Raw genomic sequence first — 27202 nt, forward strand, 5'->3', positions numbered from 1 at the left:
AACTGTCTGAAACCTCCCTGCTACCTCTCTACTTTTTTAATGACCTTTGTTCTCTTCGATAATTTTCTGTTGAGATCATGGTTTTTCTTTATTTCATATGTGGTTTCAAAGATATATAAATGGAGTAGTTTGTAAGCTGAAGCAGACTCTATGGTGGATGCTCAGAGACTCCACGTTGCAGCGGAGCACAATAAAGGATACGACACAGGAGATTCCCCCATGAGTGACTCCTCCTTTATTTGAAAATCTTTTCAATTCAGCTTTAACATAAGGAATTGCCAAAATCAGCAAATGCAGACTAAAAAGCTGCATTCATATAGCCTTTGTTCTCCTGCCTATGCAGACCGGTGTGTTGACATTGTTCTGTTCAGTAAGTCTCTGCGATCCAAGCTCTTGAACTATTTCAAAAATATATAAATGCTCAATGAGAAACTCTTTTCCAGAGAAAAATCCAAAAGTCAACCAGAAACAGTCCAATTGTGATCTAAAGATCATTTCTTCAGTGGAATGATGTTACACCTAGAAATTAAGCAAAGCACGTAATTAGCCACTGCACATTGGCTGAAACCGTACACCAAACATTTGCACTAAAAACTGCTTTTCAGGGCTCATGCCAGCCAGTCAGTTTTAAAGTCTCAGGACACATCAGGTGACAGAAGTTCTTGTTACGATATTTAAACTACAGAAATAAACAAGAACATAACATAACTGCTGTTAGGAAGTCGTTATCTCAATTACTATAATGTAAAAGCTCTTTGTGAGATGAGCTGGGAAAGTAATTTTAATTTAAAAAAATTGTAACAAATAGGCAGAGAAATCAGGCAGGGGCAGTAACAAATACACATATGCATAGAAATCCAGTCCTGGGGACGGAATCTAATGTGCATGAAATCTGCAGGTCACTTCAATGTTTTTAAAAGAGGATTTTCTAAATCTGTTCTAAGATACAAAGTCATTCAGCAGCCAGAATGCTAAAAAATGTATATACAAACCAAATTAGAAGTACAGATAAAACATTCTTACCCCAGCAGTCCTTTCCCACTCCATCGCTGAGGCGTGAGCCCTAAATGAACTTTCTTGCCCTCGCGAAGAACTGTCAAACTCAGCGGTTTCTGAAATTGAAATGAACACTCACTATTTTTTAACACCACACTGATACTCATTATTTGCAGTACAAATAAATAAAGCAGCTCAAAGTGAAATGACTCAGGTGAAGGAAGGTTTTAAGCAATATTTCTTACCCACTTATGCCTTCCTTAAGTAAAGCGCTAAGTGGATTAAACATGTTACAATACACAGTATTAATGGAGTCATCCATCCAGAAAACTATTTGAGTGTACCATCCGCCTACTAAAATCTACTTATACCTTTAACTGGAAAAGGTATAGCAATACAGGTGAAAAGCCTACTCTACCAAGTAGAATGATTTAGTTTAAACACCACATAGGATATCACCAATTGTACCAGTCTCTTGCCTTTTTCATGATTCACTGGTAAAGAAAACACAGTGCATTCAGTGCACTAACGCCACATTGGCCTTTGTGCTCCAAATATGCCCAGCATGAATAACAGTCTCAGACTAGTTTGATCTAGGCCATTGTAAATATTTGGAAGATTTCGGGGGATTGGCATTTTCAAATACTCCAGCAGTAAAGAAGTGAACATACCCCTCCCTTCCCCCCAACAGACTTTCCCATTCCTTCTCAAAACAAGAATTTTAGTTCCAAATGGACCATACTGTAGAAAAATTACTGCCTAAGATTCCCAGCTTATTCTCTACAATACTCCAACCATTTCATCATCCCACCTTTCCATACATTTTCAGCACTTATCTTCATAAGAGGCCAGTGAGAGATTAATTAATAAACATGCCTTTGTCCTGTTTAAGACGAGGGACTATAGGACTATACACATTAGTCCAGATGGGACCTTAGCAGCAACAAGGACAGTGAAAACAAAACCTCGCTTTCTCTACTTGTTGCATTTGTTTATAGACACAAAATTTCCTTTTGCTCTACCAGTAGTCTTTCTCATCAGTGAAAACAAATGCTGTCTTTTTCTTTAAGTTAGCACTCCACTTATACACCAAACTATACCTGCTGCAAGTCTAAGCAACCAACTTGTGGTTTTCTTCCACCCTCCACTAACTGCAGATCAGGTCTTATTTTGCACCAGTAGAGTTGTGACTGCTTTGGCGAAATGTTATATTATAGAAACTTCAGGCAGATCTCCTCTTGCATGTCACAAATGTAATTAACAGAAATACACAGACATCCGATTCTTGCGGGCTGTCACTTGTTCCTTTTTCAGTGGAGACTGTTTAACAGTGAATGTCACTTGTACCTCAGCCACCTCTTCGTTTAGATTGCTAACCTATCCCTCATTTCGGGGGTTTTCATCTGAATGAATTCTTCTGTGTGGAAAGGTTAACGGCTTTGCTGAATTCTAATATTATATGTTATGTTAAAATTATTTATTCAGCGCTCGTACACAGATTGGTTTCTTGGTGCCAACTATAGGAGCAGGACTGTAGCCCGAAATGTTATTTGTATGCTTGTGTAAAGAGCCATGTCTTCAAGAGTTGTCTGGATCAGGTAAAATCAACAGTTATTCTGATGTTAGATGGAAAAGAATTCCAGAACCAAGGGGCCAATACAGAGAATCTAGTACCTCCCTGTCTCTTCTTCTTAAAAGGGGGAATGGTCCGAAGATTGAGAGGAGAGGACATCAAGTTACGGGATGGAGTATATTTTTGAATTCATGAAATAATTAAAATCAGGGCAATTTCTGTAGAGATTTAAAAAGGAGCCAACCCGTCTTAAAAGCCATGCGCTGTTTGACCTGCAACCAATAGAATTTCTTCATCAAGGAGGATGATACAACACCTCCTGTGATGTTGATAGGGCAGCTTGTCTTTGTACCAATTTCAGTTTCTTAATCAAATAGTCTGGAAGACCAAATACAGTACACTAGTCACTCAGCCTTGATATGTCACGTCACCCAATCCAAACACCACATTATCTGTCTAGCATGGCTTTTTATTTGCAAAGTCATGCTGCCAAACATACTGCATCCAAATCGATTCTAGTTATTATGCTATTCTTTTCTTAAATGGTCTACGTGGTAAAACAAAACAGGTTTCCCAACATGGATTGCTTATTAAATCAAATATTGTTGACGCCTGAGTGTTTTTTGTTTGCTTTCAAGTTTACAGTTTTAGATGTTTGATCCAATGTTACAATCATCATCATTTACATGTCATTGCATCTTTCCCATTGTTAATTTCCAATATTGTTAATATAGTTGTGGTCAAAGATCATATCTCTGACAATTAGCATTATCAGAAGTCATTTTTACACAGACATTCAAAAATGATGTACATGGACTAAAGTGCGACAGACAATCTTTCTTTCAGTCAGTGTTTGGGGCAGTGCACGCAGTTAAATCTCACCAATATCCGCATATACTCCACTACATTACTCTCCCAGTCACGCCTTTTCACTTAATTACTGTAAGGGGACCAGGGGCACTAAAACATGGGTCTCCAACAAGTACCTCACTAGGTACTGGTAGATTGGTGATGGTGGTGGTGACTGACATTGTGAGCATCCTGACCATTAAGGTATCCACCCCTGACAAAATCGTGGCCTTGGAATAATGATGGCATGACATGTCAGATGCTTCTTTGGTGCTGTGGTGATTTCATAACATGTGATTATAATGCCAGGCCATTTGAAGCAGAATCTGTCGATGTGGGCCATTTGTACATTTGAGTAATTGATCGAAATGACAATCTTTTTATTTTCAGTTTGAGGACTGTATTTACTAAATATGAAAACTTGTATTTTGACGGAAAATGTTCTGTTTCTTTCAAAAACAGTTTTTTGGGCAAGTTGAATGTATTGGCCCAACTAACTGAAATAGTAGCTTTATGGAAAATAAGCATTTTTTTTTTGCTGTGGTTATGACTTGGTGCCAAAGGGCACATACATCTTAGGCTGTTATTTCTTTAGCCATGTGGCACCATTTTAAATTCATAATACTTTTCCGAACACTTCTGTTGGTACCTTACCAGAAACGTCTGGTGCTGTCACCAGTGCAATGATAATGGATTTGGTCTCTGTTGTGCAATGCTAAAAAAAGTTTGTTCAGAGTGATTTCCTTCAAGCAGAAGTCACTCTCAGTATAAAAAAGGATGGAGAACCATGTGCTGGTTACAAATTGTGGCCAGTATTTTAGGGACCCCGTACTGAATTTTATGAAAAGATCTATGTTCTTATAGATCCAGTAGTAAATTCCGGATCAGTGTGTTGTAATGAGACTTCCCTCATTAATATTATTCAGGTGGTTCGCAAATCGCGACTCAATTAGATTGATGGTCTTCACAGGGGTGGTGGCCTGCGGGGGTCACCAGACCACCAGACCTGCGATTGTCTTAAAATTAAGCAAATATATTTATTAATTTTAATGCAGCCCATTTCCTGGAAAGGAAACTGCTGGGTTTATTTAAAAACACAGAAAATGTACTTTTATATTTGCTAAAGAGTAGGCAGTGGACCATCTACTCGCCAACAAACTTTTTTTTTTTTACATTCACAAAGGGGAAGGGACCCCTAGTAGAACCCGTTCCCTTTTGCGAATAACTCACCACCCCAACTCGGACGTTGGTATTTTTTCAATGTTTTGCAACAAGATTTCGGTTGCAAAACATTGATACATTGCATGTTTCGATATTTGGAAGGAACACCTGGAACTTGCCCCTTGCAAATACTAAATAATATTGTAGGAAAAAGGGATTATTATGTAGTGTGGTTTTGAGACGTCGAAATGTAAAAATGTCACGCCTTATCTGGTACAGTAAGGTTTCTTTAAGCAAAAACTTAGCTCAGTCCTCGGTAGCTGTGGCACAGAGCAGTCGGGCTTAATCAAGGGAACAAGTGTAAAGTATTTAGAAATACCAAAAAAGTTTTAACTAAGAAACACAACACAATACAAAACTGACACCAATTTATAAAACCAGAGACTGTATTTTTATATTAAAATAGAAACCAAAAACGACAGATCTAATGAGGGGAAACCGGGAATATGCATTTTACAAAAGGTAGTTTCTTTTCAGTTCCAATAAATCTTTGTAATCATTGGTGCGGTTCTTGAACCAGTGCTACCAGGACTACCAATTCTCTCTTCGACTGGCCACAATAGGTGAGGAGCATGTCACAAGAACCACTTGGGTCTAGGGAGACCGTTACGTGTCGGGTCTAGCAGTTTCAGGCTCCCCACAGAAGATTTCGTTGGGATCGCAGTTCCAGTAAAGAAGTGGTCCTGATGCTGGCAATGCAGGACGCTGAGGATGCCAAGTAGATGTCAAGGATGCTGGAGCTGTGGACGAGATGCAGTGAATATTCTTGTCGCCACCTCGGGATCCACAACCTTCAGGGTCATTACCAGCCTCAGGTGTCCATCTCCCACGATGCACCAGTGGACTCCAGTGCAGGTCCAGTTGCCACTGGTCAATTGGTCTCTAGCTACACTGGTCTTCAGCGGTTGTCCACAGGTTAATGTCTCTTTCTTGCAAAAGGCCAGGGTCCACTTCTGTGACAACCATAAGTCCTACAGATTTGGGGACTTCTCGGGCAGGTCAGGATTCGGTCTCCCAGCAGGCACTTCAGTGTCTAGCAGTGGGCAGGTGATCCTGGGCAGCGGAGCTCTCACAAGTGGAGGTTTTCATCAGCTTTAGGTCCTTGGTGCTGAACTGGAGGTTCAGCACCTAGTCCTTGGAGTCACTTCTGACCTGGCACAAGTGGATGTTTTTTATTGTTGTTGGTTTTTCTTTTTTTGAGGTGGCCACTGAAGGGACAGTCCTCAGTTCAGTCTTTGATGCAGCCTCGCTTTGCTGGGTCCAGGGAGCATAGGTCAGTACTCCTTCAGTTTTGGGCACAAGTGGAGTTCTTCTACAACAAGTGGGCACAGCAGGCACAGTTCTCTGTCATTAGAGTTCAGCAGATGCAATCCTTCCTTGGTTCAACCTCTCTTTGATGGGTCCAGGGTGCAGCAGGGCAGTCCTTCTGTCTTCTTGGGATTCCAACAGTGATCTAAGGACTGTGGGTACTGAGCCACTCTTCCTGGAAAATCAGTTGTGCAACAGGTCCCCCACCAACCCCAACTGGAGGAGATGCCAGACTGTCTACACAAATGAGTGGGCAGGTAAAGGTGTGATCACCATTTACTTCACTAAGGTGGCAACCGCTTTGAAGCTGGGCAATCTGTGGCCATCGGCCAGTAGTCATTCTGCTGGGAGAGGTCACAACTTCTCTCTACGGCAATTCTCCTTGTTCCCTATTCCTGGGAGCGCTGAACACTTCCTAGCAGGAGGCATCATGTGGTCAAATTTGACAAATGCTGGAGATAAACAGAAAAGGCTACTAAAAAAGATATGACCAACAAGTAGTGACTTTCTAAAGTCACCTTTCTATTAAATGTTACCTTACATTAAACCAGACTAATTGCTGAGATTGTATTTAACAATTAATTTGATATCTTTGACTAAAATCTTTAGTGGTCTCAAATGGAGGTTAGCTCTTAGCGAGGTGGCTAGTTAAACTTCATGTTAACTAATAAGACCACCGGCCCATGCTACAGTGAAAATGGCAATTTCATGTTTTCACTGTCAAGGCATGTTAATAATAAAAAAAAGTATTGTATGTTTCTTTTGTGTTTAAGCACCTTGCCAGATGGGCGACCAGGGCCTTCCCCATGGTTGGCTTATTAATATTAAAAAGGCAGGATGTGACCGGGCAAAAGGGTTTAATGTGCCATTTCGAGTCGGCAGGGTTTTAGGAGCCTGACTAGGCTGCAATGGCAGGCCTACAGTCACGTTTTCTGCTTGTCACTGCAGTGGTGACACAACTAAGTGCTGCAGTCCACTAGTCCCATTTTACCTACTAGCCCTGGGTACCTCTTGTACCACATGCTAGGGGTAAGTTAAATAAGCCAATCAGTTGTAAGCCAATTGCCCACATACTTTGGGGGTCAGAGCACATTCACTGCCGCCTGAACAGCAAGGCAGCATCAGTCTAAAAGTGGATGGGGAAGTGATGATGCAAAAAGTGAACATTTCCTCTAGCTATCCATACCCAATACTCTTTTAGGAGTCAGTAAAACTTTACCAACTCCTAAAATAAGATTTGTACATTAGAAACTCCATTTTTGAGGTTGCAAACTCCAATTCTTAGTGTCCGTTACCACAAAAAAGGATAGCACAACTGGTCTCAGATCTTTTCGAAACACAATTAGTTTGTTGTGTACAACTGCCATCAGATTTTCAATTTGTAAGACCGATCAGATCAAGCAGCCCAACAATCCCCAGGTAGCGGAGACCATAATTATGATACAATGCTACACTTTCAAAGAAACCTACTTCATCAAAGAAACATGACACACTGTCAGTAATAGGACCTAGTTTATAAAATACATACAAAGTAAGAAAAGCAAATAAGACGAAAAAGAGGTCCAATGGACTTCAAAAACCAATTTCAAAATAAAACAAAAATTGAATTTAAAAAAAAATGAAATCTTTTGGTTAAAAATAGGAGCACAAAGCTCAACGACACATTAAATAGACAAAATTCAATTTCTGTACAGATCGATTAAATGTGTTACGTAAGGTACTATCTATACAGAGCACTTCTACGTCAACTAAACAGAGCGCGTAGACTATAAGGGAGAAGTATTCCGGCCTCAAGCTATTGTAGCCAAATTTGTTGACAGTTCAACCTTCAACTGTATTATATACACAAGAACACCATCTGGAGTAAATGTAAATCCAGTATTTGTAAAGCGCGAACAGCTACCTGAAGGCATCCCGGTGCTGGGGGGCAGTCGAGAAGATTAAGCAAGCTATTGCCCAGAGTAACATGGTGCTGGGCTGACCTGCCGGGGATCGAACCGTGAGCCCCAGTTTCAAGCGTCAGTCACCCTGGCCACGGCACCACACCTCTTCTCAACAGTTATATGTACCAATAAGGATCCGCTAAAATAATTTCTCTAGAAATGTATAGAAATTAATGTAACCACAGCTAACAATTCTTTGGGAGCATGGCTTGGAGCGCGAGGAAGATGTCAGAGTGAGCCTGCAGCTCAGATCCAGGGAGGTAGATAAAGTCAAATAACTCGGACCTCGCACTAATCCCGGGTACAAGGGCAAAAAAAATGAACTCCAAACATTGCTGGGATTAAAGCAGTATTAAGGTCATATAATTAAACCACTGGAGACAGCACTCACAACCTGTTGAGGCCGCTCGTCTCCACACTACTCTCCACATGGAAGAGACCGAAGAACTTTCAAACCCTACGGATTACTAGACACCGAAACCATTCAGGCACACCATAAAACACGTAAAGTCAACGATGCTCTGAGATTGTGCACAGACGAACTCCATAGTTTCAATCTGGCACCCACACCTCGGTGTGAGTAATCGCTGCTGATCCTTTCCCTAGTGGGTATTCCCCAAGTGTTGAGTTAAATGGGTCATTCGATCTCGACCTAATTGGGAGGTTGGAGTGGGAGGGGGGAGGAGGGTGGTGGGTGAGAGGTGTGTTTGTGTTGTATTTTTGCCGTTTTTGTTATACAGGTTGCACTGAAGTCGATTGGAGTATGGGGTGTAAAACATGAAGACATGCCTGGACGTGGGGCTAATTATGTCCCTCCGTGGTTGCTCGAGGGATTACTGGTTTGGTCACATCTAACTAGAGGTAGTCAAGTTCTGGCCTACCTCAATACGCATTCGGTTCACATAGCCCGAATACAAGAGACGCACTTGACAAAGCACACGGAACGGAGTATTGCAGGAAGGTGGGCGGGTTTTAACACCTTCTGTGCCCATGACGAGATGGTCTCGTCATGGAGCACAGTCGCGCTGTGCCCATGACGAGACCATCTCGTCATGAGACCCACCCTTGGGGGAAGCGCTGGCGCTCCCCCCGTGATTGGTCGATCTTTTTTTTTTTTTTTACTGGGGAGGCAGGGGAAGACCAGGGGGGGCGAAATAAAGTAAGACAGAGGGGTTGCAAAGTGGCCAGATTGATTTTATTTGCATCCAAGTACACCAGCATCAGAGTTTGCCAGTGAAGTGCTACTTTCGTTTTCTCGTCTTCCTTTGAACAGTATTGTTGTTCCCAGGGGGGGCGAAATAAAGTAAGACAGAGGGGTTGCAAAGTGGCCAGATTGATTTTATTTGCATCCAAGTACACCAGCATCAGAGTTTGCCAGTGAAGTGCTACTTTCGTTTTCTCGTCTTCCTTTGAACAGTATTGTTGTTCCCAGGGGGGGGCGTAATAAAGTAAGACAGAGGGGATGCAAAGTGGCCAGATTGATTTTATTTGCATCCAAGTACACCAGCATCAGAGTTTGCCAGTGAAGTGCTACTTTCGTTTTCTCGTCTAACTTTGAACAGCATTGTTGTTCCCAGGGGGGGGGGGGGAAGAGTGTACCATTTCTGGAGGTACTGCAATACCTGGTTGATGGGTGAATTGGAAAACACAATGTGCACCATGGTTCTGTGTTTATGGATGTGGTCTACCATACTGCTTATGTTTTGTAAGGATGTAAGCAATGGACAGTGAAACGGTTCCCTCCAGTGCCCTCTAGTCATGTCCATAACTTTTCAGGTGAAACCACTCGCTGATTTCTGAATAGTTAGTGAGAGATCGTTTAGGTAACCATGTTGTTTCTGCTTACATTTCACATGCTTTGCATTCCCTAGGAGTGTTTTTTTTTATTTTATTTTTTTAGGCAGCGCATTACTCTTATCAAGTGCATAATTTTAATTGAGCCACATCCAAGTGTTTATAGCGGGCACAATTAGGTTATAGCTGAAGGCAGTGAGAGTTTCTCTCAGTGGGCAAGTATGGCGTTCAGTGGGGATGTGGCACTATGGCCGGAGCTGTTGAATTTGGAAATGGGGAACCGGGTTCTGCATTCATGACCAGTCCGCCACACCACTGTACTGAGGGAGCACATTCCCATGCTAGACCGTAGAAGGCCCCACTAGACCTTAGAAGGCTAGATGTCTTAGCACAAGCAGGTGTACTGTAGTGGTGTCAATTGTGGGTTATCCTTTAAGGCCTGTCCACCACAATCCATACTGAAGTTCATCTCCAGTGTTGGTGACAGGCCTACGAAGCAGCACATCCTAGAGCAACAGTGATCCAGTCGCTGTGACTGTCACTGAGGTCACATGAACCTTGAGCAGGTTAGGGCGATGCGAACGGTGCGACCTCACTGGGTACCTATTTCGGGTGGGTGTTTGCACTGTGATGAGGGGATTACCAGGCAATTATTCACGCAGCTCTCTGATGGATGTCACATGAGGTAAAATACTGCAATAAATGGCAGACACTTTGAAAACAAGAGCAAACGTTATGTTACATGAGGCAATGGTGGTAATTGTGCATGTATCAAAAGTAAACAAAATACAAGAGGTAGCAAACAATACGTTTCAAGTGGAAAAGTGACATGTGTGCAACTTAAAAGAGTACAAAGTACAAGTAGAGGTATAAAAGTGCAATAAATGGCAGACACGCAAAACACAGGAACACACTGGGTAGGCACTTCTACGGGCATGGAGAACAGAATTTCCTATAATGTAAAGACTTCCTTCACACAATAGAGAGGGTGTGAATTAAGTTTAGAAGTGTCTTTGCAGGAGGAGAACTTGGAGGTCAGTTTTGAAGGACTGGGAAGAGGGAGGGGGTGGTCCGGAGCGGAGGCTCAGTTCCAGATTCTCGCCGCGTTGCTTGTAAAGGATTGGGCCATCGATCTTTCCTTTTTGAAAGTGGGAGGTTCAAGCAATAAATTTTGCGCAGTACGTGATGGTCTAGAGCATTATATGCATATGTTACAATAAAGTTTTTTTTCTTCTTTTTATTCTAGTCTAAAGCTTTGACAGTGGCTGTTCTGCAGTTTTGTGTAGTTGCATTGTGTTGGTAAGAATTTTTTTGTTGTTGTATTTACACCAAATTAGTAATATAATGTCTGAATGAATTTTTTTGTAAGTGATGTCATAATGGCGGCATATTTAGTTAGTGGTTTGAGCATGAAATTCTTTGCGATGTGTTTTGCATAGTCTTATGTGTAATTGCTTTTCTCTTTCTTTTTTAGTGGGATATTGTTGATCCATACTGTGTCTGTACAGAGTTGGTGGTGAGTAGTTTATCTGCCTCTGGCAAGTGAGTGGTATTGTTTGAGTATATTTGAGTTTTTGATAGAGGTGCTTTTTGTTTATTACTTATTTTACAAAGAGTTTGTTGTTGCTGACTTGTTTGACAAGTTACCTTTATTAGTAAGCAATATGGCTAGCCGTAGAATGACTGCTCAACAGGTGGTCGATATGCTTCTTGAATCTTCCTCTGAGCAGGATTATGAGACTGACAGTGCGTCTGAGGGAGAGGAGGGAGGGGAAGATTCTGGCAGTGAGTTTTCACTCAACATGGAATCATCGGATGATGAAGGTACTCTCAGTGCAGATGAAGGTACTCTTGGTGTGGATGAAGCAACTCTCAGTGCGGATGAAGTGCCTGTCTTAGAGGAGGAAACTGCTGTGCCGATGGTGCAAGAGGCATCTGGATTGCAGTCTGAGGCTGCTAGGCTTCCTACTGGAAGTGCAGGACTTTGGGTTGATCCAAACATGGTGCAGCCGGTGTTGCCTGCCTTTAGCGGTGATGCAGGGTGTACAGTGAATTGTGAAAACTTTTTGCCTATACAGTTTTTTCAGTTGTTTATGGATGATGTATTTTTGGGTGAGATTGTTGAGCAGACGAATTTGTATGCTGAACAGTTTTTGAGGAACAACAGCGACAAACTTAGGCCCCAGTCTAGAGCTACCTGGTGGACTCCCACATATCTGGAAGAGATTAAGAAGTTTTGGGGTTTGACTTTATTGATGGGTGTGGTAAGGAAGCCAACCTTGGCTTCATATTGGTCTACTAGCCCCTTGTTGGCAACTGCCATATTTCCTGCAGTTATGACTCGTAATCGGTATTTACTTTTGCTATGTATGCTGCATTTTGTTGATAATTCTATGGTGTTGCCACGAGATCACCCTGACTGTGACCGTCTTTTTAAGATCCGGCCCGTTCTTGATCACTTTGTAGATCGATTTTCTGAGATCTATACTCCAGGGAAAGAAATATCTATTGATGAGTCTTTGGTCTTGTTCAAGGGCCGTTTGGTTTTTAGGCAGTACATCCCTAGCAAGAGGGCACGCTATGGAATTAAGCTGTATATGTTCTCTGAGAGTAGGACAGGATATGTTTTTAATTTTCGTGTGTACACTGGTAGAGATTCTACTATTGACCCCCCAGGTTGTCCGCCCACTTTAGTAGTTCCAGAGAAAATTGTGTGGGATCTTGCTAGAAGACTGTTTAACAGAGGCCACCATTTGTACCTTGATAACTTCTATACTGCTGTGCAATTATTTAAGGAATTGTATAAAGTGGACACTTTTGCATGTGGCACAATCCGCTCTAACCGTAAAGCTTATCCGAAAGAGCTTGTTTGCAAAAAACTTCAGAGGGGGCAGTGCAGTTCCTTGCGTAGTGATGAACTACTAGCTGTAAAATTTGTGGACAGGAGGGATGTGTACATGCTGACTACCATCCATGATGAGAGTACTTCACCTGTGGCTGTTTGGGGTCAGGTTGCTGAAGTGCGCAAACCTGTGTGCATTCTAGACTACAATAAGCACATGGGTGGTGTTGACAGAGTAGATCAGAGGTTGGAACCTTACTCTGCTATTCGGAAGGCTTATGTTTGGTATAAGAAGTTGTCCATCCATTTCTTCGAATTAGCAATGTTCAATGCTTTTATTGTGTTCAAGGAGTGTTCTCCTGCGTCAAAGTTAACATTTCTTCAGTTTCAGCGCTCTGTGATAGCTAACCTTGTTGTTGTGGAACAGGCAAGTGTTCCTAGATTTGGAGTGGTGGAGGATGTGGTTCGATTGAAAGATCGCCACTTTCCTGATTTCATCCCTCCCACACCGGCAAAAGATTTTCCCACTAGGAGATGCAGAGTCTGTTGGCGAAGAGGTACGCGGAAGGAGATTCGTATGTACTGCCCCGACTGTCCATCTAAACCTGGGCTGTGTGTCCCTGCTTGTTTTAGAGCGTACCATACGCAAAATAATTTTTGGGAGCATTCATGAGTTAACTGATTGGTTTGTATTCTTTGAAAAATTTGATTCTGTTTCAAGGTTGGCGTTAGTGCAATGTGTTTAGTTTCTGATTTTGTGTTTGTAGATTTGTATCTATTTGTGATGTGTTGGCGGTGTGTGTGGACTGGCACTTCTTTGGCGGTGTACATGGATTGGTGCTTGGCTGGCGGTGTGCATGGACTGGTGCTTGGCTGGCGGTGTGCCTGGACTGGCGCTCGGCTAGCGGTGTGCCTGGACTGGCGCTCGGCTAGCGGTGTGCCTGGACTGGCGCTCGGCTAGCGGTGTGCCTGGACTGGCGCTCGGCTAGCGGTGTGCCTGGACTGGCGCTCGGCTAGCGGTGTGCGTGGACTGGCGCTCGGCTAGCGGTGTGCGTGGACTGGCGCTCGGCTAGCGGTGTGTGAGTAGTGACTTGCTGCTGGTCACTACACACACTGCTAGCTGAGTGCCACTCCACGCAATCCATCCGCTAGTGTAGTTGCTGTGTCAGGAATGTGGGCGTGTGAAAGCGATGGGCCCTTGAATGGCGCTGTGTGCTGGTGTGAGTTTTGTTATGTGATGGGCCCGCGGCTGGTGGTGTGAATGGTTTTGTATGTCTCACGCGTATGAAAGGTGTATGAATGGCCTGTAAAGAGGTTGGTGCCTTGTCGTGGCTTTACAGCTCACGAGCTGTGAGTCAATGGTTCAGTTTCTCGCCCTTTCAATTAACAGTGCATTTCATTTTTGTGAAATCACTTGCTAATACAATTGTATATTCTGAACCATCACTCACCCTCGTGCCAAATCCAACCAGTATGTGTGTGTGTGTGCTTGAGGATTAGATGGCTGTGCAGTAATATTTGCCTTTCAGAAGCAGGGTGTACCTTGTTCCTTTTGTGAATTGTGTAATGGGTTGTTTTTGTGCCTGGTGGTGCGAATGGTCTTGTGTGTATCACGTATGAAAGGTGTGTGAATGGCCTGTAAAGCGGTTGGTGCCTTGCCGTGGCTTTACAGCTCATGAGCTGCGAGTCATTGGTTCAGTTTATTCTCCATTGAATTATTGACAGTGCATTTCATTTTTGTGAAATCTCTTGTTAATAAAATTTAATATACTGAACCATCACTCGCCCTCGTGCCAAATCCAACCAGTATGTGTGTGCGTTTGAGGAATAGATGGCTGTGCAGGAATCTTTGTCTTTTTAGTTTCTCTGCCAAGGTGTATGTTCCATGTAAAAATAACCCACCAACTGTAGATATTGTCGTAAACCCATGGGAGTTCATGGTGATGTCTCTCTTGTGAATTCCAAAAAGGTTTTTTATCCTCAATGTCCTGCAAACCTCAAAATATCTGTCACATTGTCCATGCAATATTGTGCCGAAATTCTCACGTTGTAGAAACAATGTCAAAACGTTCTGGTTTTGCAAGGGGGTCAACTGTCTTTTTGGCCCGTGCTCGGCGGCCATCTAGGGAAACCTACCATACCCATACATTTCTGAAAACTAGACACCCGGGGGCTTCCAGGGAGGTATGGCTTGCGTGGATCCCCCAACGTTTCCTTACCCAGAATCCCCTGCAAACCTTAATTTTAGCTGAAAAAAAAAATTACTTTTTTCACACTTTGTGTGGGAAAGTTGTGGCATCACCGGGCTCACTCAAATTTCCCACCTCCCAGCGTTCCCCTGGGTCTCCCGGTAAAAATGGTGCCTCACTTGTATGGGAGGGCCAAGTACCCGCGACAGGCAAGGGCCCAAAACGTAGTGTGGTGACATCAAAATTGTCTATCTCAAAACCACCTGGTTTTGCAAAGGGGGTCTCTTGGGTTTTTGGCCCGGTGCACGGCGGCCATCTAGGGAAACCTACCAAACCCATACATTTCTGAAAACGTTTCCTTACCCAGAATCCCCTGCAAACCTCAATTTTAGCTGGAAAAAAAAAATCCCTTTTTACACACTTTGTGTGGGAAAGTTGTGGCATCACCGGGCTCACTCAATTTTCACACCTCCCAGCATTCCCCTGCAAAACCAGGTGGTTTTGAGATAGGCAATGTTGATGTCGCATCACTACGTTTTGGGCCCTTGCCTGTCGCGGGTACTTGGGCCTCCCACACAAGTGAGGCACCATTTTTACCGGGAGAGCCAGGGGAACACTGGGAGGTGGGAAATTTGAGTGAGCCCGGTGATGCCACAACTTTCCCACACAAAAAAGTGTGAAAAAAGTGATTTTTTCAGCTAAAATGGAGGTTTGCAGGGGATTCTGGGTAAGGAAACGTTGGGGGATCCACGCAAGCCATACCTCCCTGGAAGCCCCCGGGTGTCAGTTTTCAGAAATGTATCGGTTTGGTAGGTTTCCCTAGATGGCCGCCGTGCACCGGGCCAAAAACCCAAGAGACCCCCCTTGCAAAACCAGGTGGTTTTGAGATAGGCAATTTTGATGTCACCTCACTATGTTTTGCGCCGTTTCCTGTCGCGGGCACTAGGCCAACCCACACAAGTGAGGTACCGTTTTTCTCGTAAGACTTTGTGGAACGCGGGGTGGGTGGAAATTTGTAGATCCACGCAGATTCCGGAACTTTCCACGACAGAAATGTGGGGAAAATGTGTTTTTTTGGACAATGTTTTAGGTTCAAGGGATTCTGGGTAACAGACCCTGGTGGGAGGCAGTCAAGTCACCCCATCCTGGATTCCCCTGGGTGTCTAGTTTTAAAAAATGTATAGGTTTGCTAGGTTTCCCTAGGTGCCGGCAGAGGTAGGGTTCAAAAACTACAGCTAGTCATTTTGCCAAAAAAGGGTCATTTTTCACTGCGAAATTGAGGTGTGACCAGGTTGCGTTTTGCGCAGTTTCCTGTTGCGGGCACTAGGCCGACCCACACAAGCGAGGTACCGTTTTTCTCGTAAGACTTTGGGGAACGCGGGGTGGGTGGAAATTTGTGGATCCACGTAGATTCCGGAACTTTCCACGACAGAAATGTGGGGAAAATGTGTTTTTTTTGACAATTTTTTAGGTTTGCAAGGGATTCTGGGTAATAGACCCTGGTGGGAGGCAGTCAAGTCACCCCATCCTGGATTCCCCTGGGTGTCTAGTTTTCAAAAATGTATAGGTTTGCTAGGTTTCCCAAGGTGCCCGCAGAGCTAGGGTTCAAAAACTAGAGCTAGGCACTTTGCAAAAAAAGGGTAAATTTTCAATGCGATATTGAGTTGTGACCACGTTGCGTTTTGCGCTGTTTCCTGTCGTGGGCACTATGCCTACCCACACAAGTGAGGTACCATTTTTATCGGGAGACTTAGGGTAATTCAGATTTGTAAAGGAACGGTTATTATCTATTGACTTTCCATGCATTTCTGCTTTCCAAATGCAAGATATTGTGTAAAAAAGAAGTCATTCTAAAAAATGACTGATAATTCTCATGCTAGTATGAGTATTCCCAATTTCAGAAATGTGCAAATATCTACTGTTTCTAAACTCTATATTTTGTTCCCATTTCAGAAATACATAGGTGTCTTTCATACCGATTTTTCCATGTACACTTTTTTACTGAATAATTACGATATACCCGGAACACAAAAAAAAACCATTGCAAGTTACTACTTAGTTTTTGGCTCTGGGTTCGTCGGGTTCTTGGTGAACCTACAAGTCCTATATATCCCCACAACCAGTAATGTCCAGCGGATGCAACGGTATATTGCTTTCAAAGAGCTGTCATAATTAGAAGAAGTTACAGGTGAAAACGTTGACACAAAAGGCTGTTTTTGTCAACTAAATTTCAATTTATCCTACATTTAACTGTTTGTTTCTATAAAAAAACCTTGATGGATCTACACAAATGACCCCTTGCTGAATTCAGAATGTTGCCTTCTTTTCGAAAATGTATAGCTCTCCAGGATCCATTATTGCTTTTGTACCCATTTCTGCCTTTAACTGGAAGGAGGTCAAAAGCACAAAAAATAGCAAAAATAGGCTATGTCCCAGAAAAATGCCAAAACTGTGTAAAAAATGTTGGGTTTCTGACAAAAGTCAGGTATCCCCGAAAAGCTGGGAAAATGGTGATTTCAACCCCACAAACCCTTTTTTGATAACATTTGCAGGGAAAAACCCAGATGCTTTCATTTGCAGCCCGTTTTTCCAATTTTTCCCAAAAAAAACAAAATTTTGCTGTATTTTGGCTCTTTTCTGTGACCCCTCCAGGGGAATCCACAAACCCTGAGTACCTTTAGAATCCCCATGATGTTGGAAGAAAAGGACGCAAATTTGGCGTGGCTACCTAATGCGGTCAAAAAGTTACAGGGGCCTAAGCGCACACTACCCCAAATAGCCAAAAAAAGGCCTGGCACAGGAGGGGAAAAAGGCCTGGCAGCGAAGGGGTTAAAGTAGCGGCTTCGTACTCATCTTTTTCAAGGGGCACGATGATTTTGGTTAAATGAGGGGTTGAGTTTCAACCAGCCCGTAACCATGTGGATGAGGAGGGCAGGTGTGCGATGGTACAGGGAAAGCTACGGGGCTTGCCGGTAACTATAATTAACATGTACGACCAAATTATGGATGACCAGATTTGTTTTTCCCGGATGTATAGCGTATAGGGTTGGCCAGAAGCCACTGTGCTATGGGGCGGCGACCTGAATACATATTTAAACCCAGACTTAGATAAGTCTATCCCACTGACTCATCGCACCCCCCGGGTTACTAGGAACATAGCTTGCGCAATTGAAGAGTTTGGCCTGAGTGATGGGTGGCATGCAAGGAACCCCCTAGTGAGAGAAGGCACACACGCGACACCTTTACACGGCAGCTGGTCCAGGTTGGACTATTGGTTGGTGGGCGATGAGGCCATGAGCTGGGTGCACAAGGTGGTGCATTTGCCACGCACGCTATCAGATCATAATCCTGTACAGTTAGACCTGGAGATTCCATCAGCTATACATCGCCCATTTACTTGCCGGCTGCGCTCAGAGGCATTACTGGACCCGATATATGACAAAACTGTGAGGGAAGCCATCGTACAATACTTTGCAATAAATAAGGGCACGGTCGACGAGGCCTCAACACTGTGGGAGGCTTTTAAGGCCACGATTAGAGGAGTATGTATTAGTACAGCTGTAGGCATACTGCGAGACATACTGACACAACTACTAAACAAGGAGAACGCCCTGCGGGAACTAGAATGTGAGTATGCCACGTCACATACGACGAGCGTACTAGCTCACATAAATGAGTCACTCACTGAATATGAGACATTGGCTGAAACTGAATTAAAGTACTTGTCCCGCAGACGCGCGACGGTATAGGGAGAGTGGCAGGCCGGGGCGCATATTGGCGAACAAGATCAAAGATCGCCAAGAGCAAACGCGTATAGATATGATTACAGACGGTGGCGGGGGGGTTACATTATCATCCGTTGGCAATTACAGAGCAATTCAAAAGTTTCTACGCAGACCTATACACCTCCAGGGGTGATGCGACGGAGGCCAAGATGGAGGAATATTTGGAGGAGGTGGCGTGCGGCTGGCTTTCAGACACCCATAGGGAATATCTCTGCAAGCCTACAGATGAGCATGATGTTAAAGCAGCAATTTCTGCATTATCCAACGGTAAGGCACCAGGGCCTGATGGCCTCACGGCGGAGTTTTATAAGAGATATGTGGATCTAATTGCACCTCACTTACTTGAAGTGTACGCTGAGGGGCATGAAGTCGGGAGGTTACCGCCGACAATGCGACAGGCGCTGATAACTACTCAGCTTAAAAAAGACAGACCCCCGGATAGGTGTACCTCTTACCGCCCTCTTTCGCTGATCAACATAGATGCAAAGATTTAGGCTAAAATTCTAGCGACCAGGCTATAGCCCCCGATGCCACGACTGGTGTTGCCTGATCAGTCAGGCTTTATACCCGAGAGGTCCACGTCACATAACCTTTGCACTATCTTTTCTATGTTCCACATACTTGAGCCGAATCTGTCAGCTGCGGCTGTATTGCTAGAAGCTGCGAAAGCGTTCGATTCGGTGGAATGGAAATATAGGTTTTTTATTCTGCGGCGGATGGGATTTCCTCCAATATTTCTACAGTGGATAGCGGTACTATATGCGGAACAGTCTGTGAGGGTTGGAGGTTTGGGACCTTTCAGCATAGGGAGAGGCACACGTCAGGGATGCCCATTGTCCCCGTTGCTCTTTGCGATTATTTTGGAACCACTGGCGTGCGTTATCAGGCAGCGACACAGACGGCGCTTAATTTTACCTACCGGCCGGTGGCTATCTCATTATACGCGGACGACATGGTGCTTTTCGTTCGCGAGCCGTCTCGGTACCTGTCCTAGTTACTTCACGAATAGATCAGATTTAGTCACCTATTAGGTCTGTCTATTAATTGGGACAAATCCATTATTAGTCCGCTAACAGAGTCCACCTCGCAGCCCGATGTAGAATTTCCACTTGTGTGGTCTACAGATCCGGTTAAATATTTGGGGGTGTGGATTCACAGAGATCCAAATATTATGATACGTGAAAATTACGGAAGAGCGTGTGTTAAACTGGAACAGCAGGTGGAGATATGGCTCTCGCTGCTGCTGGCGGATCGAGTTGCTCTGATTAAAATGGTGGTGCTGCCGCGGCTTCTTTATCTGTTCGATAATATTCCAGTGGTGCTCACGAAGGAGTTTTTTTGTAATGTTCGGCGCATGTTGCTATGGCTAGTTTGGGGCGACAAGAACGCATGGGTGAAGTGGTCAACTCACTGGTGGGTATGACAGAGGGGGATTTGAAGCACCGGACTTTTATGTTTACTATCTAAGTGCGCAAGTCAAATACGTGTATTACTGGCTCAGGCCACATGCATATACTCCGCATGTTGCGGTGGAGGAAGGAGATGCTTCTCCGGTTCCGTTGCACAGCATAATCACTCACAGAGCGAGAGGCACCCGAAAACAAAAATAAAGTCTGTCGATGCGACTATAGCAGCCTGGCAGGCAATTAGGCGACTGGCGCAAAAACTACCGATATATGCACCGGCCATGTACATCGAGCATCATGAAGCACTGTCAATGCGCCTACTCCACGAAGCGGGTCTTCAACGAATGCAGGACATGTATCCGAAAGGTTTGTTCATTACAGCGGACGATCTGCAATACATTAGCAATCAGACATTATTATTTAGATTTGCGCTGCATAGACTGCGACAAGCGGCCAAACTGCATTATACCACGTACCCTCTAGAACAGGGGTACTCACAAACTTTCTCTCGGGGGCCAAATTTACAGTGTGGTTTCTGGCTGAGGGCTGCACCGGTGGGGGCGGGCCAGTGGGGAGGGGGCGGGGCCAGACCAAAAAAAAGAACCTATGACCATGAGGTTGAGCACAGGCCCCTGCAGCGGACGCCTTCGTCCACTGAGCCACCAGACCAGGCGTTCACACATCTATCTATCGCTCTGTCTCCCTCCCTCTGTCTCCCTCCCTCCCTCTCTCTCTCCTTCTCTCCATCACTCTCCTTCTCTCCATCACTCTCCTTCTCTCCATCACTCTCCTTCTCTCCATCACTCTCCTCTCCATCACTCTCCTTCTCTCCATCACTCTCCTTCTCCCTCCATCTCTCTCTCTCTCTCCCTCTGTCTCCATCACTCCTTTCTCTCCGTCTCCCTCCCACTCTGTCTCACTCTGTCTCCCTCTCTCTCTCTGTCTCCCTCTCTCTCTCTGTCTCCCTCTCTCTCTCTGTCTCCCTACCTCCCTCTCTGTCTCCCTCTCACTCAGTCTCCCTCCCTCTGTTTATGTAACGTGCATATCAAGTGGAAACGGGAATGCGTTCTCATGCATATGATTAGTCATTCCAAGTTCCCAAAGTAAAAAATTATAACATTCCATCAAGAAAGAGGAGACCTGCCTCTGTTGTAAACACGTTCCGAAATAATCCTGGGTTACCCAACTGCAGTCACTGAGCAATCTCTCCTGCTCTATGATTTTCTATCAGAAACAAAACGTCTGCAGTGTTTTCACAGATGTAGGGTCCACAGTACGGCTTCTTCAGCCCTGCCCTTCTGGTGTGTTTTGACCCACCCCCTCCCGCTCTCCGTTGTGTTTTCAACCCCCCCCAGGCCCCTCCGCACTCCGTTGCCTTTTCAAACCACCCTTCCATTTCAACGTCAGAATCCCGGCGTGACGCAGTGCTTAGAAGCCTCTGACGGATGTTGCATAAAGCACTCAAAGTCACTCAATCACCTGGCATCACTCGTTGCTGGCCGAGTGCGTCCCTGCCCTTTTTGTAGCACCATTAGTGGACCTCACACAGTCTTGTGTCGTAGGCAGAGGCTGCAGACTCTTCTGTCAGCAGGCACCTACGCAGCCGGTGCACGAACCTCTCTAAACAAGAGACGCGAGGCTTTAGACCAGGGGTATTCACAAACTTACTCGCACACAGCCGCCGCACCCAAGTACTTCACGGGTCTTTTAAAGACCATTCACTTGTTAATGAGGCTTTGTTGTATTTCACCTCTTCTTAGTGCCCCTGCATCTCCACTCAGAGTGGAGATGCAGGGGCGCTAAGAAGAGGTGAAGTACAACAAAGCCTCATTAACAAGTGAATGGTCTTTAAAAGAACCGCCCGGCCCCCAAAGGCATATGATGACGGCAAGGTCCGCGGGCCGACAAGGAAGGCTTGCCAGGCCGCTGGCGGCCCGCGGGCCGTACTATTAGTACCCCTGCTCTAGAACCACCCACACTCCAATCATTACAATTTGCCCTCACTACCTCTACTAACAAAAGACTGGTTTCCAGACTCTATAGACTGATTAAGGAAGAGTGCATACCTGAACAAGATCGAAGTTGGGTAAGGTGGAATGCGTGTCTCACTGAGCCCATTGCCGAAAAGAATTGGCGGCACATTTGTGAATTGACAGGGGCGCCAAGTATGAACGGTAATTTGCGCATTATACATTTTAAATATATACATCAAGTAGATTATACGCCTGCGCGTCTGACTAGGCTGCAATGGCAGGCTACGTGAATCGGATTGTTGTATGCGATGTGGTCAGGGAGGAGCAGATTTTTTACATTTAGCTTGGGGATGTCGAAAGGTGAATGAGTTCTGGGAGGGGGTGGTACAGAACTTGGTGCGCATGACAACGGTGGAATTACAATGCACTCCGCTTGTTTGCTTACTTTGCTGTGTTTTGCCACACCTCAGGAGTGTAACTGGGAGATTTGTACGATTGGCATTAATGATGGCTGCATGCAGAGTGGCAGTAGTCTGCGAGGGGGGGGGGGGAAGGTGCAGTCCAAAAATAGAACAATGGTTAAAAGACCTAGTTTACTGTAAGGAGAATATGGAAGTATACGCGGAAGAATTGCCAATAATGTCAAGACCGAGAGATATCTGGGAACCGCTACGAGCCTTCCTAATGGCCAAGATTACTGATGAGTGAGGGGCTTGGGTAGGGATGCCGAGGGCACTGGCGGGATGACAGGCACTCAAACTAGGTGATGCGACATTACTCTGATACGACTCTGTAACTCACAATTAAGTATTGTAAACAGATGTTTGTGGTATAATTTTATTTTCTTTTTAATTTTGGGTATTTTTGATTTATATTATTTGGTTTTTATATTTGTTGACATACGTCGCTCCATGCTGGGAGAATTGAGAACATTGCAGTAAATGTGTTTATGGTCTGTTATTTTTTTTTTTTATTTTTTTTTACATACATGTTTAAAATAAGAAGAAAAAAAAAAGAAAAAAAAAAAAGTCAACGATGCTACCTTGATGGCAGGCACTAGACGAAGCAAGCTGCCCAGCAATCTAACTAGAACATAATATCAGCAAAGCCACATTACTCACCTGACACCAAAATAGCAGCTGATTAACAATATGTGGCTAAATCACTGTATAACATGATCCAAACCCAATTCTACCAGCAATCACACCCCCTGCAACAGTGACCTTACATGTTATGATCGCTGAAGCTAGTACGCTGATATGCATCTCCAAACATTACCCCTGATGTGAGCTACTCCCCATGTGGTCAGAAGAGCGGAGACGTTTGGCTACGGACACAGAAACCACTCGGTGCACATCCACATTAACAAGTAAAGACATCAATGCTACCTGTGAGCGCAGGGTGAAGCGATCTGACAGCGACATACCCAGAACATCATATCAACAATGCCACAATACTTGCCGGACCCCTAAATGTCGGCCAATTAACAGTGCATGGCTAACCCTCCTGAGGTAAGCGGTGCCAATATCCTAATATAGTTTAACACCATATTTGAGGTCATGTTCAAGCTCCGCCACAGTAGCGCTGTACTGTAGTAACTACTGCAATCATTACTTTTGATACCAGCGGGTCATACCAGTACCAAAACACAGCTTAAATACCAGATTCGGATTCAGCCTCAAACATCTCTGCAGTTATCCCTGTCAACGCTATGGCACCTCTAAAAATTGACACTGATACAGTCTCTCCCATCAGTTTCCTGGCTGATACACCAGTGCGCTGATACACACTCAAAATAGCACATGTTCGACATGCATGTGCCATACAGACCTCCAAGTCTCATGCTACAAAATGAAAGCACCAGATACTAAAATGGCGACCTGAGAAGCATATCAGTGATTCAGGACGTATAAACGTGAGTGTTAATGCTGCAAATAGCACCATCGGAGACAAAACTAGACACCAAGCATACTAATAAAGATACACTCACTGTGGCAAAGGAACGAAATGCGAACTGTAGCGACAATCCAGAGAGCAAGCCTCAACTCACGAGTAATGGTGTCCGAAACAAAAACAGCAGCCTAAGATAACACTGACAACACACAGAACAGAGTGCGATCAATCAGACCGCAGGTGGCCATTTGAGGCTACACGATACACCGAACGACCGATTATAAATAAGAGCACTCAATACAGAGGAAATGCGATACACTACATAATAGGGTTGTTGGAAAACTAACCCGCTGTAATATTGCAAACACAAAAAAACTGCATAAATATAGCCAGACGCTTGATGAAAAACTGCTAATCACAAAAAGGGTACTCAATGTGGCGACATTCTTCAGAATCTGCAAAGTATCCTGATTTACTTCTGAAGCATATTTGTACAGTGAATACAGAAATGTATATAGGAGTACATAAAACAGCAGCAGAGGAGACACTCAAACTACTCATCAACGGTACCCTACAAGCAACCAAAAACTGCAGGGTGTTCAAAACTGCTCATCAGGGACGTACAAACCACACAACTTTGGCAGAAAAGGAGAATTAAAAGAGCCCGAAAAAACTCAAAGCAGATCCGCCGAGCATGGACTCACCAGTCAAAAACAAGCATGACATTAATGCCACTACGGAGATGATCCTAAAAAAAAACAAAAAAAAAAATAAAAAAAAACTTGCAGACTTTCACGACCTCGCCAAATTCACTGAAGAAAACACTGAAGTGTGATCAGCGCCATCCGTCAGGACACCAGAGAAACTAAAACCAGGAGATCGCAGCGAAAGAATGTAGATTTAGCAACCTAGAAGACTCACCAAAAAACAAAAAAATCTCAATGCTCAACACCACAACCTGCTCGCTTTCTAAAGACCTCTCAGAACTGGAAGACAAATACGTATCTTTGGAATTCCGGAAGGGGAATAGGATTCTGCAGGTTCCTGTATTCTCTTTTTAGAGAAATGGTCCATTACAATAGAGTCATAGGACCTTTGTCCCACTAGTTAACTTCCAAGTGGTTTACTTGCAGTACTGGTGTAAGCCGCTAGTATTCTACTTTGATGAGTGTCCAACAGATACGAATACGTTATGAAGCTACCATGTTTAAATTGCTATTTAAATCTGTATAACAAAAGTGCACTACACAAAAAATGTGGATATGTTTCCAATACGCAAGACTAGAGACATAGTAGCTAACCCTACCTAAAAGGTAATGGCCTACCAAGTTGCTTGGTAGAAGATTCGGGGCTTAGTCTGATATACAATTGTTCCATTAATGTTACGATGCTCTCGGGACGTGAAGTTTGAAATAGATTAGTATAATGCAGCTTAAACTGCTCACATCGAGTTGCCAATCTCACTAGTTTGTAGAATTTCTGGTTTAGAACGTACATTAGGGGATTAATAACATTGTTCAGTAGGTGGACTTACGGCTACACTTCGGTTCAGTGAATGACAATAATGTTTTGTTTTAGAAATCTTAAGGATTGCTTCCCTCTTGAAGAAGCGTACACTACTACATATACATTTTCTCGTTCTGTTTCCCTGGAGGAGCGGTTCTTCCTCCTATCACCATTTCTGTTGGTTACGGGGGGGCGATGAATCAATAGGGAGAGGGACTTGTGTTTCCTTATTCTTCTTTATTATCTTCTTTTTCAGCTGTTCTTTTGATTCTATGCTATGTATATTATTTGTCGGCACACATGAGACAGTACTCCCATACAAATAGTTACAGGACACCCAAAATGTTGTGCACCGCTTCAGAATCAAAGGTGGTCCATCTGCGGACTTCAAGGTTGCGGTGTTAGGGGTGATGGTACCTTTATTGTAACTCACTTACTCTCGGCTCAGGCACCACAAGGAAGCTTGAATTATAGAACCCTTAATACATGGCCAACGGGGAGGTAACTCAGACGTGGATCGATGTACCAAATTATTCTGATGACATACCGTCCACAAAAGATTAAAATAGTCTACCTGAATGTAAAAGGAATCAAACATCCAATCAAAAAAAGGAAAGTTTTGACTATTTATGCAAACAGAAATGAGAGATCATCCTTCAAGAAACCAAGGTTGATTCCACACAGATCAATTCACTCAGAAATTACCAATTCTCAGAAGTAACATGCTCCGCTGCGATTGGTAAGAAAAATGGGGTTTTAACACTGGTCACCAAGGAATCCAGAATAGAGTTCGTATCAAGTCTTATAGACAGGGGAGATTGTTATTATTGGTTAGTTTGGGAAAAAAAAAATTCTGAGTTGTTTGTGATCAACATATATGCTTCCACAAAAGAAGATTCCCTCCTTTTGGGATGAGATTGCGACACAAATCAAGACGATACCAGACTTGGCTACACTCATACTGGCAGATTTCATCGTAACTCTTGATCCTTCACTACATAGGAACTCAGTGTAAATGCCGTCATAATAAATCAAATAAGGCACTCAAAAACCTCTGTACTAAGTTTAACCGGATTGATGCATGAGGAACACAGAACCCTACAGAAAGGGACTATATGTTCTACTCACTTCCCCATAATTCTTACTCATGCATTGATTATCTACTAATATCTGAAAATTCCCTAAGTAAGATAGATCAACCTACAATCGAACCAAGAGTGATTTCAGACCACTACTTGGTCTATTACCGACCCTGCACCAAGCCTGAAACGATCCCACTGGAGATTTAATGATGAAATCTTATTGTACCAAAACACCACACCTTATTTAGGATTCAATCAAGGACCTCCTTATAGGCAAAGAATATGACTCCAAAGACCTCCTGAGATGGGAAGCAATAAAGGAGACAGTAAGAGAAGTGATTCTCAAAATAGGATCAAATATGAATAAAGAAGTTAGCAGTAAACTCCTGAATTTGAAAAGGAAATCATAGAGCTAGAAAGACAACATATCACTAGCAGAAACAACCTTACATTAAATAAGATTGTGAAGAAAAAAAATAAGAGTATAACAAAATAAGCATTTGAAAAGGCACACAGGTTAACAAATAAAAAAAAGTATCCGGTTATACGAATCCAACAAAGCAGGCACATCCTTAGGGTCATATCTGAAACAAGCTACAAAAGTATGCCATCAACGCAATCAAAGATGAGAAAGGCACCATACATACCAATCAGAGTAAGATTGCGGATATATTCAAAGATTTCTACCAAAAAAACTATACAAAAACAACATCACATTAGACTATACAAAATGCAAACAATACTTAGATGAAGCTAGGCTGCCTACGCTAACAGAACAAGAAAAAGATTTGATTAACGGTCCAATCACTCCAGAGGAAATAGAAGAAGCTATTAAAAAGCTC

General features: G+C 43.7%; 1 protein-coding gene across 10 annotated transcripts in view; it reads right to left on the reverse strand.

Annotated features, from left to right (window-relative positions):
• Nucleotides 1–212: 212 nt before the first annotated feature.
• The window catches only part of PSMD9 (proteasome 26S subunit, non-ATPase 9), a 289965-nt gene continuing 262975 nt past the window's right edge, over nt 213–27202 (reverse strand). For all 10 annotated transcript variants that reach the window (XM_085633077.1, XM_085633079.1, XM_085633075.1 and 7 more), the window contains exons 6-7: nt 1024–1112; nt 213–519 (exon numbers count right to left, since the gene is read on the reverse strand). In XM_085633077.1, coding sequence (XP_085489203.1) covers nt 492–519; nt 1024–1112 — 117 coding nt within the window. In that variant the 3' untranslated portion in view covers nt 213–491. The remainder of the gene's footprint in view (nt 520–1023; nt 1113–27202) is intronic.

This window comes from Triturus cristatus, chromosome 11 (assembly GCF_964204655.1).
Source record: "Triturus cristatus chromosome 11, aTriCri1.1, whole genome shotgun sequence".
In the NCBI taxonomy this organism is placed as follows: Eukaryota; Metazoa; Chordata; class Amphibia; order Caudata; family Salamandridae; genus Triturus; species Triturus cristatus.